This window comes from Pieris brassicae, chromosome 4 (assembly GCF_905147105.1).
Source record: "Pieris brassicae chromosome 4, ilPieBrab1.1, whole genome shotgun sequence".
In the NCBI taxonomy this organism is placed as follows: domain Eukaryota; kingdom Metazoa; phylum Arthropoda; class Insecta; order Lepidoptera; family Pieridae; genus Pieris; species Pieris brassicae.
This window is the reverse complement of record NC_059668.1, coordinates 19,611,090-19,624,277: the sequence shown is the minus strand read 5'-3', so window position 1 is coordinate 19,624,277 and position 13,188 is coordinate 19,611,090. Positions and strand designations below refer to the sequence as shown.

The 13,188-nt window shown below is 44.1% G+C and overlaps 1 protein-coding gene across 1 annotated transcript; it reads left to right on the top strand.

The window, feature by feature from the left end:
• The first annotated feature begins 724 nt into the window (after window positions 1-724).
• Window positions 725-4,595, top strand: LOC123709016. The gene is made up of 4 exons (XM_045660091.1): window positions 725-1,019; window positions 1,638-1,829; window positions 2,511-2,722; window positions 3,102-4,595. The coding sequence occupies exons 1-4, from the start codon at window positions 838-840 to the stop codon at window positions 4,250-4,252; spliced, it is 1,737 nt and encodes a 578-aa protein (XP_045516047.1). The 5' UTR covers window positions 725-837; the 3' UTR covers window positions 4,253-4,595.
• The last annotated feature ends 8,593 nt before the right edge of the window (window positions 4,596-13,188 follow it).

Here is a 13,188-nt window from a genome sequence, read left to right as displayed (position 1 = left end):
TAAGGTGTGCATTTTTATTATTCCTGTTTTTGGTGCAGTGGAAATTTGGGTGTTAATTTTGATGTAGTTAATGTTTTCGTTATGCTTATATTTATTTTTATATTAAATTCTTTGGAGACCCCAAACTTATTAAACAAATAATCAAGTTTAGCAAAAATATCAAGATTGTTTTTTCAGATTTAAATTTGCCGTCAAAGGCAATGACTCGCTTATTTTTAAATTTCCAAGTTTCCTGCCCTCTAGTGACGGACTTTATAGTCTAAATAAGAAAGGAATACGTTGTATTTTAGATGATATTTGAATAGATGTCAGCCTTTTTAACACAAAATTTTTCACCTAAAAGGTTTTATGTTCTGACACAGACTATTGAATTATTGATAAATGTCCTGCGACAGTGGAAGTCTTTAGAACCTTTCAAAAGAGCATATATACACGCGAACAATAATTGCGAATAACAAGCTTAAATAAATAAAAAAATGTACTAAAGTAGCTTATCAAAGTTATTCATTATTCTAAGTTATAATAAATTATTTTTTATTAATAAACAATGGTCGACGTACCAAAGTTTTTGTACCTTTTAAAAATTGTTTGAATGAAAAAGAATATGCTATCAATAATATTATCTACGTAATCGACAAAAGGTCGAAACTACACCACATAATTTATCTCTTTGAGTCAACAGTTTTATCTAATCGGTTACTATCAAATAGGCGTGGGAGGGACACTGCATTTGTTTCAAAAGTACAAAACACTAAACATTTTAACAACTAAAAGGTATACTTTTAGCATAAAAATGTGAATAACATTACTGAAACAATGACGTTTTAATTATTAAAAATGGTAGTTTGTGAGTTGGATAAGGAAGTGTCGGGTGAAATACTGGGATGGAAGTTACCAGCCTGGCAAGCGCTTCTATTGCATCGAGTGTTACCATCATTTGGCGGCCTAATTAACTATCTTGTCATCATTTGCTTCGACTTGGCCTTAGTTGTTCAACACTACCAGTCTGGTAATAGAGTGTAAGTCTAATCAATATGATTTTTACCTCTTCAAGTATTCAAAAGTGTTCAAACGATAAGTGTTTCAATGAATAGACTTAACAAAGTAACATACTTAATAAATAAGTAACAGACTAATTGATTTTATGTATAACTATTTGACAAATATAATATTTATATATTTATTAAATAGTTTATTGATAATCCTCAGCCTTTATTAAAATATAATTATTACAATTTTAAAATTAAGATTATATGTATAGATAAAACAGATTACACCATACGAAGAACATTATATACTAACAAAGACAATGTACTTTACTGGTGTGGGTGTGTGTGTGTGTGAGATTACGATTGAGGTGATCTTAAAAAGATCTTCCTTCGAACATACGCATCTGGAACTAATATGGAAAAGTCTATTCAAAACCACTAACCGGGCGCGAACCCAGGACATTCCAGCATAACTGTTTCAGCACAGAACGGTTATCTTTCATCCAAAAAAAGATAAATGTATATGAATCTGCCCTATTGGGTAGGGCAACAAAAAATATGATATGACATGTAACATAAATCTTAGCAATTCCATAATTTTTTGTTGCCCTGTATAAATAAATACTTAATTAGAATAATTGTTTTCAGGTTAGCTGGATTCTGTTTTATACTTATATATTTACCAGCTATAATATCTCTCGTGTTCTCATTGGCCTCGCCACCTCCAACATTACAACCGGAAGGCGCAACATTCAAAATATCGATTCAAAAATCTGATTTAAAATGGATTTTTACACAAATCGCAAACGCTATATTTTTTCCAGTCGCAGCTATAAGCAGGTGTGTTAAATTTTATTTCACTTCCGTTCAAAATTAATACTATTATAATTATATTTATTTCTTCTTTCTATGTGCGCAATACTTGCTGATACGTTAATGTAAAAAAATGTATAGATACCGGATTTAGAAATAAATAAATTATGACATTTGTCAAAACCAAACCCATTTGGAGGCCTACTACTATTGAGATCATTTCTTGCGCTGACGTTTAATGACATATATTTTTACGACTTACTAATAAAACTTACTCTACTTAGTGAAGATTTCTTTGATTTAAATACATTTTGTTAACGCAACACAGACGAAGTATTGTTGAGGTTTTGTGTTACAGTTTCAAAATTCGGAACGCGTAAATAAACATGCCTACGCGAAAGAATGATGCATCTTTTTATATTTAACCACATTTTTGATGACAAGCGAGAAATTAACGTCCCTTGTACATCCGAAACCATATTAGTCTATATAAATGGTTACTTGGATTCTAATAAAAGTAGACCACTTGCTTGGCCTACTATTACTTACATAAACGACCAATTAGGGTCTATTATTTTTCTACAATGATGTACAATCTTGTTTTGGTAGCGGTCACAACTTCCGAAAGTCTAAAGGCGGATTCAGTGATCCATGTCTTCCTACCAAAAGTGTCATATCCTGCTCATAAGATCTTTTTTTTAATTACAGATACAGCTATTTAATATTCTGGTGGATTGAGACAGTGTATGCGTCTCGTTCTGATAATGAGGAACGCACGAGGGACGCTCTTATGCGAGCACGTACGCCATCGGCGATCGAACTCTATTTATTCCTTCAGGCGTTTATACATTCTGCCCCTCACGCAGTTCTGAATATAGTGGATATGATGGCAAATTTTTCTAACCCTGTATATGATACCAGTAAGAATATTTAATATTTTTAAAATCCTATAACATATTTGTGTTGGTAAATAACTGCCATAGCCTTGAACCATGAACTGGAGCTCCAAGATTATTAAAACAATATCGTTTTGGAATAAGAGGCACAGAAGACTTAAAAAAGGATCAAAGAAATAGACTCAAAAACATTATTGTACCATGTCCCAATGGGTTTTTTGAACTTAAAACCTTTTATTAACAGTTTATATATTACTTTAAATGATTTAATGATCAAGACTACATACAAATTAGGTTGACTTATACTAATTTGTTGTATTACCTACCTTAAAGACGTGTTATTTTTACTGAGAAACTTCTTTACAATAAAAATAGGTACATAATAAGAAAACTAATATTTCAGTGCAGCTTCAAGCAGTCACATTAGTAGCTTCGTCATTACGAATGGCAAGTACTGCAACTATATATAGGAGATTTGAGAGAGAGAAAATTTGCGGCCGTCGATATCCATGGAACATAAACTTAATTCATGATAACAACGCTTTAAATAACACAGACGATCAGAGTAATTTAAAAGAAGATGAACCCATCTACGAAACGATTTCGCAAAGAAAACTGTACACGCCATCATTATCACTACAAAAACCAAGAAGTGAAGTCATTAGCGATATGATCCATTTTTCCCCAAGACAGTCGGAGAGAACAACTGTCTACGAAGATGATTTATATTACGGTGAATCAGATACGAGTTCTGATTACATGACTCCGACTGTTGATAAGCGGTACGACAGCGATGACGAATACATTCGACCTGTTTCCATTATAGACAGAGTTGCACCTCGTAGGTCTGATGCTTATAACGTAGAAAATGTCGATATAACGCCTCCACCAGTAACTCCCGCTCCACGGGTAGCTTCAATAGCAGTTTGGGCAGAAAAACTAGTTGAAAACGCAGAAAATTTACCGACATGGCTGTCCGCTCCGCCACGTAGAAGGCACTTGGATCTGGAGACAGAAGCTGACCTTCCGTTGCCCCGTCATATTCCCAGTTCCCGCATTCGTGGCTTAGAACCCCCTGACGCGTCAGCTTCCTTTATTCATTTTTTGGGATGGTATGGCTTTTTCATATCACGATTGCTCTCTTTAGCCGCTTTCATTAGTTTATCATCTTATTTCTCGATAATAGTTTTATTCATACATTACCAAATCATGTTACTATTTTTAATCGTGCCTAAGGCGCCGACAGTTCGTAGGGGTTTCTATATTTTCCTTGCATTTATTTATTTATTTTGCCTAATGGAGTTTAAAGTTCGGTTTCGTCACGTCCGAGTGTGGCATTTATTCTGGTTTCTTGTGTGTACGGTTGAGATCGTGATATTCATTTCCCTTTGGGCCACTATAAATAATCCTTTACACTTTTGGTGGAAAAATTTCGTCGTACTCGTGACATTATGTAGTATGGCATTGAGCTATTTATTATTTTTAATCTATTTTGTTATGTTACAGCCTAGGGAAATAGTTGTAAATATTGATCCTAAAAAAAATTGTAAATAAAAAACTTTTTTATTGTCATTAACGCATAGATATTTAAAAATCTCTCAACAGATATACGTATGTATGGAGTAAAAAAAGAACGATTTGTTTTGAACCTAAAATAACCTTGCGTACAATAGAATGTTCGAAGAAGTCTGATTGGATCCATCTGTTGGGTTGTTATAGTGAGGCACTATGCGCTACTACGTCTAATTTAAAGCATAATTTACTACAAAAACAATTTCAATGAATTACGATGAACAAAGATTAGTAAACACCTCATGATAACGTTAAATAAAGTATAATTAAATGTGTGACAATATAATATATCATAATATTAGGTCCTTACATATGAAATTGGCGTTTTGTATGGGAGGAACAAAAAGTCGAATATTTTTAAATATAATATATTTAATTAATCAAAGTAGGAACCATTGTTTTCTATGCACTTTTGCCATCTCATGGGTAGTTCATTGATCCCTTTATTAAAAAAGCCAGTCGGAAGAATCAATAAAATCAGTGAAGGCGATTTGGACTGCCCCATCAGAGTTAAATTTTTTCCCTTGTAAGAAGTTGTCCAAATTTCGAAAAAAATGGTAATCTGTTGGAGCAAGGTCCGGGGAGTACGGAGGATGTCTTAGACATTCCAATTGAAGCTCTTCTAATTTGGTCGCCGTCTGTTGTGCAGTGTGTGGTCTAGCGTTGTCGTGAAGTAGCAGTGGCGTGGAGCGATTGACCAGCCTAGGTGGTTTAGCCGCTAGCTTTTCCATCATGATTTGCAATTGCTGACAAAAGACATCAGCCGTAATAGTCTGGCCAGATTTGAGAAAACTGCAATGAACAATACCGGCACTAGTCCACCAAACGCTTACAAGTAACTTTTTTGGTTTTAATTTTCGCTTGGGGCAGGATTTGGCTGGCTGGCCAGGATCCAACCATTGCGCTGAGCGCTTCCGATTATCGTAAAGAATCCATTTTTCATCACAGGTAATGATTCGGTTTAAAATACCTTCATTATTGTGCCGGTTCAGTAATGTAACGCAGCAGTCGACGCGCGTTTTCCGGTTTGCTTCAGTCAATTCGTGAGGTACCCACCTTTCAAGCTTTTTAATCTTCCCAATTTGCTTCAAGTGAATTAAAACAGTTTTATCACTAACACCGCAGCCTGCAGCTAACTCGGACGTGGTTTGCGATGGATCTGCTTCCACATTAGCCTTCAATACTTCATTATCAACTTGGGTCTCAGGCCGTCCACGGGGCTTGTTCTGCAGGTCGAAATTTCCAGAACGAAAACGTTGGAACCAAAAACGAACTGTGTTTTCTTTTGCAACATGACCGCCATACACATCATTCACCCTTCGAGTCGTTTCCGCAGCACTAGTGCCACGGCGGAACTCATACTCGTAAATAATGCGATACTTTAAGTTTTCCATTTTGTAAAATGAGTGACGCAAACAGAAAAAAACAGAAGAAAATTAACAAATGAATGACGGTCATCGAAGCACAAATACATGAGTAAATAGCTGTACAAATTTGAATTTGAAATTCCTAACCAAAGAGGAGGTATTTGAGGTCAAAGTCAAAGTACGACAAAACGCCAATTTCATATGTAAGGACCTAATATATAATGTTATTAATAACACACACAATTTTAATTATATATTTTCTCTAATCTAGTTTTTTTAGTTTGCATAACTGTTAATAGTTGGTGCGAATCAATATGTAATATTTCTGTGTAAACGGCAAAACACTCGTGAGTTCTCTGGCATTGTGAGTGTCCATGGGCGGCGGTATCACTTAATCTCAGATGCGCCTTCTGCCCGTTTGTTTTATGAAAAAAAGAAATAATAATAATAATTGTAGAATTGCACCAGAAATAAGGATATATATCCTGACCCTATCTTAATAATAAAAGCCGAAATCATACAAATCTTAGTTTCTACCTTGAAACAAAAAGTCCCTGAGAACGTTTTCAAAGGTTTGCTTTGGCTTGCAATACTAAAAATAAATTTATACTTTAACTCAACGCGTACCTACTTAAAAACAAACCTTTACTATCTGAAATATTAATGCCTGAAAACTTAATATTTTAATTAAAAACAAGTCACAATATTTGTGTGTAAATGCATACGTTACACAAGATCTAAGGGAGTGTTCATCTCCTTATTAATACAACAAAAAAATTACACGTATTGATAACCTGTCAGTTTGTCGGCAAAGAAAATAATCCGTCAAATTTCAACTTTACTACTACTACTGGCTAGTTAGAAACATTGCTATTGAAAACTTTTTTTCAATTTCAATTTTAGAACTCCTTGGTAACCTACTGTAGTATATTGCATTCCTTTTTCATTCGTGTTTGTGAAATGGCGGCAAATCTGATAGAGGAAGATAAGTGACCTGTCAGCAGATACGGGCAAGCCTAGGCATTGGTATGAGTCAAGTTTAAAAAATATTACACGAACATTTAGGCGTCAGGAAGCTTTGTACCAGATGGATTCCCCATACATTAACCGACGACCAGAAACACCTTCATTAGCCGTTTTTCATTTTCTAAACATTTTCAGTGTTACTTGGGTATTGTCACTTTTTATTTGTCAGATGGAGACGAAATGATGCTTTGAATGATTTTAGTTTTCATAAATCAATATATATTTGAGTGACAAGTAGTAAAGACTTAAGCAGTGTTGGCTTAGTGGTTTCAACGTATATCGCGTCGAGCCGTCCTAGCGACAACAGTGTTTACTTGCGCTCCGCGTTCTAATAAAATCCCTTGAGGGCTTCTACGGTGTTGGAGATCAGCGAAGGGTTTCATAGGATTCGCACTGGTGTGCTGAGTCTTGTGATAATTGTTTGAGTTTATATATTAAATATTTATTTTAATATGTAAAGAACAAGAAGTGTGGGAAATTGACCCGGTGTTTTTGTGTGTTTTGTGTCGTTTTTGTCGCGACGACATATTAGTTCTCGGTGGTTTCCTTGTGTATTGGGTTGCCACGTATATGTGAGTACTTTTTATCTTAAAATCGGCTCACGGAAGTGGCCAAAAATATTTTTACAAAATATTTTAATATCTGGAAGTGGTTGTACAACCAATTTGTTTCGGAGGGAGGTCTGAGAACCTGGAGAATAGAACCACTGTCTTCGTCTGCATTAGGCGGTTTGAGTGGTGGGAAGATATCTGTGATCGGATCAAGAAGAGAGGAGATATTGATGTTAGCATCTTTTATGATCAGTGTATAATATACAATACTGACGTCATCTTGTTGTTGAAAAGTTTGGTGCCAAGTGCGGGATATCGCCGTGAAGCGTCGGTCGACGGACATCTGGTGTGAAGTGGATTGGGACAATAGTCTTAGTTTTAATTTATTTGATAATTTGAATTTAAGTTAGAATTAAGATTGTGTTTTGTGTATTTGTCTAGTCATTTATATATATATATATATATATTTATTTAGTTATTTATATGTTCAGGCAGAGTTGGGGGTAGAGTCTACGGTAGTTTTTCGACTCTACCGTAGAGTTTTTGGTAGAGTCGGAGGTAGAGTTGGTGGTAGAGTCATCGACTCTACCGTAGAGTTGGAGGTAGAGTTGGTGGTAGAGGCTGGCTGTCATGAAAAAAAGCAGGGAAAAGCCTCTGCTGTCCTCGGACAGCGAGGGCGAAGATGAGGTCAGGGTCCGCTCAAATTTAAGGAAGCGGGCCTTTTTAAAAAACCCAATTAGAGGTGGAGACGAGGACGTGTCTCCTCCTCCTAAGGGTAAGCCGCCGAAGAAAGCGGCCTCCCACAAGGAAGGACTAGAGGAGGCAGAGAGAGAGTTGCGTGCTCTTGAGGCGAGCTCTCTCCCTGGTGAGAAAAAAAGTGTAGGTGGGGGCCATCCGCAAGGTGGGGCCTCCTCAAGTGCAGCTGTGGCCCCGAATGGGCCCCCGTCTTCGTGGGAAGACTATGAGGATGATGTGGTCCTCCTGGGGGTGCCGCAAATCAAGGAGAGATCGGTTGCTCGGGTTCGCCGCATCATAGAGATTGCGACGAAGTCGGGTAACCTCAAGGGCACCTTCATCCGCGACCTGAAGGTTGCGGCTAGGGAAATCGGCGAGATGGTGGAGGATCTCGCCGATAGATGCCTGAAAGGGGAAGAGGGTAGGCGCCTCCAGAGGGCCAATAATCTCCTGAGGGCCCAAGTTAAAGACCTAGGCCTTGAGCTGGCGGCTCTCAGAAGAGAATTCAATGAGCGCACTGCGCACTTTGCGCAGTCGAAGGAAAACCCTGTTCCCAACCCGGCGGAGAGCTCCTTCACACCGGATGCCCTCCGTCAATTGACGGAGGGCCTTTTAGACGGGGTGAGGGAGAGCCTGATGGGGGAGCTGATGAGGGCTGTGGGTGGCATGCTCGATGCCAAGATAGCGGGGATCGGGGACAGGCTCCTCCCTGAGCCTGTGATGCGTCCGCCTCTGGCATCAGCCCGCGGCCCCCAGGGGGCTCAGGTGGCTTCAGATCAGTCGGGGCCCCGGGGCAGGAGAGCCCCTGAGGGTCTCGCAGGGGTCGAGGCCCACGGGGTCTCAAACGTCTCGGGGCCCAAGGGCCCCGGAAGAAATATTCCGGCTATGGAGAAATCGGCTGGAGGGGTCTCTCTAGAGAAGCCTCCAGTGGGTGGAAGCTGGGCGACAGTGGCCGGGAAAAAGAAAAAGAAGAGTAAGGGGAAGAAGCCGGAAAGTCTTCCCGCTGTACCCGCTCTTACTGCTCAGGGTGGTATAGGTCCTCTGGCGGGGCAGTCGGTGGTTGCGCAGAAGTCTGTTGGGGTGCGGAAGTCTTCCCTTGCTCCGCCGACAACTGCTGCAGTGGTTATCACACTGCTGCAGGGGGCGGTGGAGCGGGGAGTCACCTACGCCGCTGCTTTATCCAAGGCCAGGCAGGCTATCAGTCTGCCTGACTTGGGCATAGAGCGTGTTGGTATCCGGGTGACAGCGACCGGAGCTCGGATGCTGGAGGTGCCTGGAGAAGGCAGGGAGGAGAAAGCCAACCGCCTAGCGGAAAGATTGAGAGAGTGATTGCTCAGCCGCATGGACCTCCTCTCTCTCTAAGAGAGAGAGGTTCCGGGTTTGTTCTTGCTGATTGGGGGGACTGGACGCTTGTTGGAGCGTATTTTTCCCCCAATCAGCGTCTAAGCCATTTCGAGGATTTCCTTGACGCCATGGGCTTGGCCGTACAGAGGGCACTTCCGCGCCCCCTTATCCTCATGGGAGACCTAAATGCGAGGTCTCCCACTTGGGGTGACAGGGTGTCGTGTCGGAGGGGCCCGGTTCTGGAGGAGTGGGCGGCGGAGTTGGGCCTCGTTTTCCTAAATGAGGGAACGGAGCCCACCTGCGTCCGCCCGCAGGGCAGTTCAAGGGTCGATGTGACCCTTGCTTCTGCGGCGGCGGCCCGAGTTACGACGGCGTGGAGCGTTCTGGACGAAGTGGAGACCCTATCGGATCACCGATATATCCGGTTGTGGGTCTCTACTTCGATGAGGTGGGGAGTGCGGGGCCAGACTCCCCAGAGTCGGAAGAGCTTCCCCCGCTGGTCGGTACGTCGACTGGACCGCCAGATTGCGGAGGAGATGGCCATTATAGAGGGATGGTGTGCGCCCACTAGTGTTGTGGATGTGGATGAAGGAGCTGGCGAACTGGGTCTGAGTCTCCGAAGGGTGTCGAATGCGGCAATGCCCAAATGGAGGCCGCCGAAGGGGAGGAGAGCGGTCTACTGGTGGACGTCGGAGATTGGCAATCTCCGTGGCGCATGTAGCGAGGCCAGAAGGGCCTACTACAGGAGTCAGAGGAGGAGGAGAGATGGTCCCGATGTCACGGAGGGCCTTCGCTCTATCTATAATGATCGCAAGAGGGCTCTCCGGGGCGCTATCTGTGAGGCAAAGGAAAGGGCCCATCAGGAGGTACTCCGGGGACTGGATGATGATCCGTGGGGGCGCCCCTACCGATCAGCTCGTAAAAGGCTGAAAGGTGCGGGAATGCCTCTTGTGGAGAGTCTGGAGCCGGCCTTTCTGGACAGAGTGGTGGCGGACCTGTTTCCTTTGCCTCCCGACATTGTCCCTCCGTGTATGGCGGCGACTGTAGTGGAAGCGGCCGGAGAGATGGCTCCGGAAGTCTCTGACATAGAGATGGAGGCTATCTTGACCCGTCTCAAGGCCCGCAAGAAAGCTCCTGGCCCGGATGGTGTACATGCGCGTGTCCTGGCAGTAGTCCTCCCTCATATGGAGGTCTCCGTCCGGGAGCTGTACACTGCATGCTTACGCAGTGGACGGTTCCCGGTGGCTTGGAAGACGGGACGACTGTGTCTAGTGCGTAAGGAGGGGCGCTCGGCAGACAGTTCGGCGGCTTACCGCCCTATCGTCCTCTTGGATGAGGCGGGCAAGGCGCTGGAGTGGGTTGTGGCGTCTCGATTGTGCCGGCACCTCTCTGCTGAGGGGCCAGATCTGAGCGAGGCGCAGTACGGCTTCCGAGCGGGACGGTCGACGCTTGATGCTCTTTGGGACCTGAGGTCCCACACAAGTGGGGTGGTGGACGGGGGGGGGAGGGCATTGGCAGTATCGTTAGATATTGCGAATGCCTTCAATAGTCTCCCTTTTGGTGTGGTCAGAGAGGCACTTGAGTTTTTCGAGGTCCCACTGTATCTGCGCCAAATAGTGGGGGACTATTTTGCGGAAAGATGGATCGTGTACTCCAACATGGAGGGCACGATCTCCTACCACCCTGTGCGGTGTGGGGTTCCTCAAGGCTCAGTCCTTGGGCCGCTTCTGTGGGACATGGCCTACGATTGGGTGTTGAGGGGCGCGCTTCTTCCGGGATTGCGCGTCTTCTGCTATGCAGACGACACCCTCGTAGTGGCCAACGGGGCAAGTTATGGGGAGGTGGCTCGACTCGCAACGGTCGGCACCTCTCTTGTTGTGAGACGGATAAGGGCCCTGGGCCTTAGGGTGTCTCTTGAAAAAACGGACGCCCTATTGTTCCATGGCCCTAGGAATGGTCCACCTCCTGGGGCGGTCTTGATGGTGGAAGGAGTGGGGGTTCCGGTGGCGTCCAAGATGAAGTACCTTGGTCTCGTCTTGGATGGCCGCTGGAACTTCGAGGCCCACTTTGAAGCTCTCGGGGGGAAGGTTGTAGGGGCGGCGGGGGCGCTTGCAAGGCTATTGCCGAATATTGGGGGCCCTAAGCAGAGTGTGCGGAGGCTGTACTGCGGAATCATACGCAGTATGGCATTGTATGGGGCCCCTGTATGGGATGATAGGCTGAGGGCGAGGAACCGCACCCTACTCAGGAGGCCACAGCGAGTGATGGCGGTTCGGGCGGCTCGATGCTACCGGACCGTCTCGTTCGAGGCGGCGTGCCTGTTGGCGGGGACTCCCCCCTGGGAGTTAGAGGCGTTGGCCCTAGGCGACCTGTATCGTCTCAAGTGTGAGACTAGGGCAGGTGGCCGATGGGCTGAACTGGTCGGACCGGCAAGGAGGCAAGCCAGGGAGGCCACCTTTAATAGATGGGCCCATGATCTGGCTATGCCTAGGGCGGGAGTACGCACCGTGGAGGCGATTCGCCCATGCCTACGGGAATGGGTGAATCGCCCGAGTGGAGCCGTGTCCTTTCGGATGGCGCAGATACTGTCTGGGCATGGGTGCTTTGGGCGGTATCTGCACAGGGTGGCGAGGCGGGAAACCCTTCCCATCTGCCACCATTGTGGTGCCCCAGAGGACACGGCGGAGCACACCCTGGCCGATTGTGCCACTTGGTCGAGGCAACGCCATGACCTAGTGTCGGTCGTCGGGACGGACCTCTCGCTACCGAGCGTTGTTGCAGCAATGCTTGGTAGCCAAGAGGCATGGCGTGCGGTGGCCTTCTTCTGTGAGCATGTCCTGCTGCAGAAGGAGGCTGCCGAGCGTCAGCGGGAGGTGCGTGGCGATGGCCGAAGGGGTTGTGCTCGGCGGCGGCGAGGCGGGGGTGCGGGGGCAAGACGCGAGGAGCGTTTGCCCAACAGTATCCCCCTGCGCCGTCGCTGAGTCCGTATGCAGTCATATTCGCCTGAGTTCCCTGGGTTGAATGCCTAGTGCGACCCCCGGGGGACTCAATGCGGTGCCAGACGTCATTCATTCAGAATGAATGTGTCCGGCATAGCAGGCGATATGGAGGGCTCAGGAGGAAATTTTAGTGGGTCGGGTTTCTCCCCTCTGATTAGCAGAGGGATAAGAGTTAACCATCCCCACAGTCCCCGCGATAGCGACTGCATGCGCTCGCGGGCCTGCAGCTGTGCATTTTTACCTCCTTCATAAAAAAAAAAAAAAAAGTGGTTTCAACGTGTGACTTTCATACTTAGGGTCATTGGTTCGAGCCCCGGCTGTGCCCCAATAGACTTTCGGTCTATGCGAATTTAACACTCGCTCGTACGTTAAAGGAATACATTGTAAGAAAACCGCCATGCCTTAGACCCAAAAAGTCGTCGGTGTGTGTTACGCAAAGAAGGCGGATCACCAACTTGCCCATTGGATCACGGAAGAGATACAGAAATGTGAGGCCCAGATCTAAAAGTTTGTACCGCCATTTGTATGCCTATTTGAAAACAAACGTTTATGAATGTTGGCTTGAATTTAACTATTTAAAAAATGTCGACTAAATTCGAATACATATTAGTATCCCTCGGAATATTTCTGGCACTTCATGAAAGTAAGGTGCAATGCATCTATACATCAAAGAAACTCACGATTGAAGTATTCCTTCTGTCTAAGAATTTTTCCGTCTGTACAAAGACAAAGCGGCATTGTGTAAAACGGGTGATATATAGATGTTGTCTCAACTGCTGTTAAACTGGTGTTCAAAAATTAAATTTCGATAAGTAATGTTTATTTAAACAACTCCATAGATACATGACATGACAAAAGAATATGACAAAATACTGATAAAGTTCATTATAATACCA

Bases quoted from the DNA above. Each gene is read 5' to 3' on its own strand.
- LOC123709016 (XM_045660091.1), top strand. From the start codon at position 838: ATGGTAGTTTGTGAGTTGGATAAGGAAGTGTCGGGTGAAATACTGGGA. The intron at 1,020-1,637 runs GTAAGTCTAATC...AATTGTTTTCAG, and splicing joins TACCAGTCTGGTAATAGAGT to GTTAGCTGGATTCTGTTTTA. The intron at 2,723-3,101 runs GTAAGAATATTT...CTAATATTTCAG, and splicing joins TAACCCTGTATATGATACCA to TGCAGCTTCAAGCAGTCACA.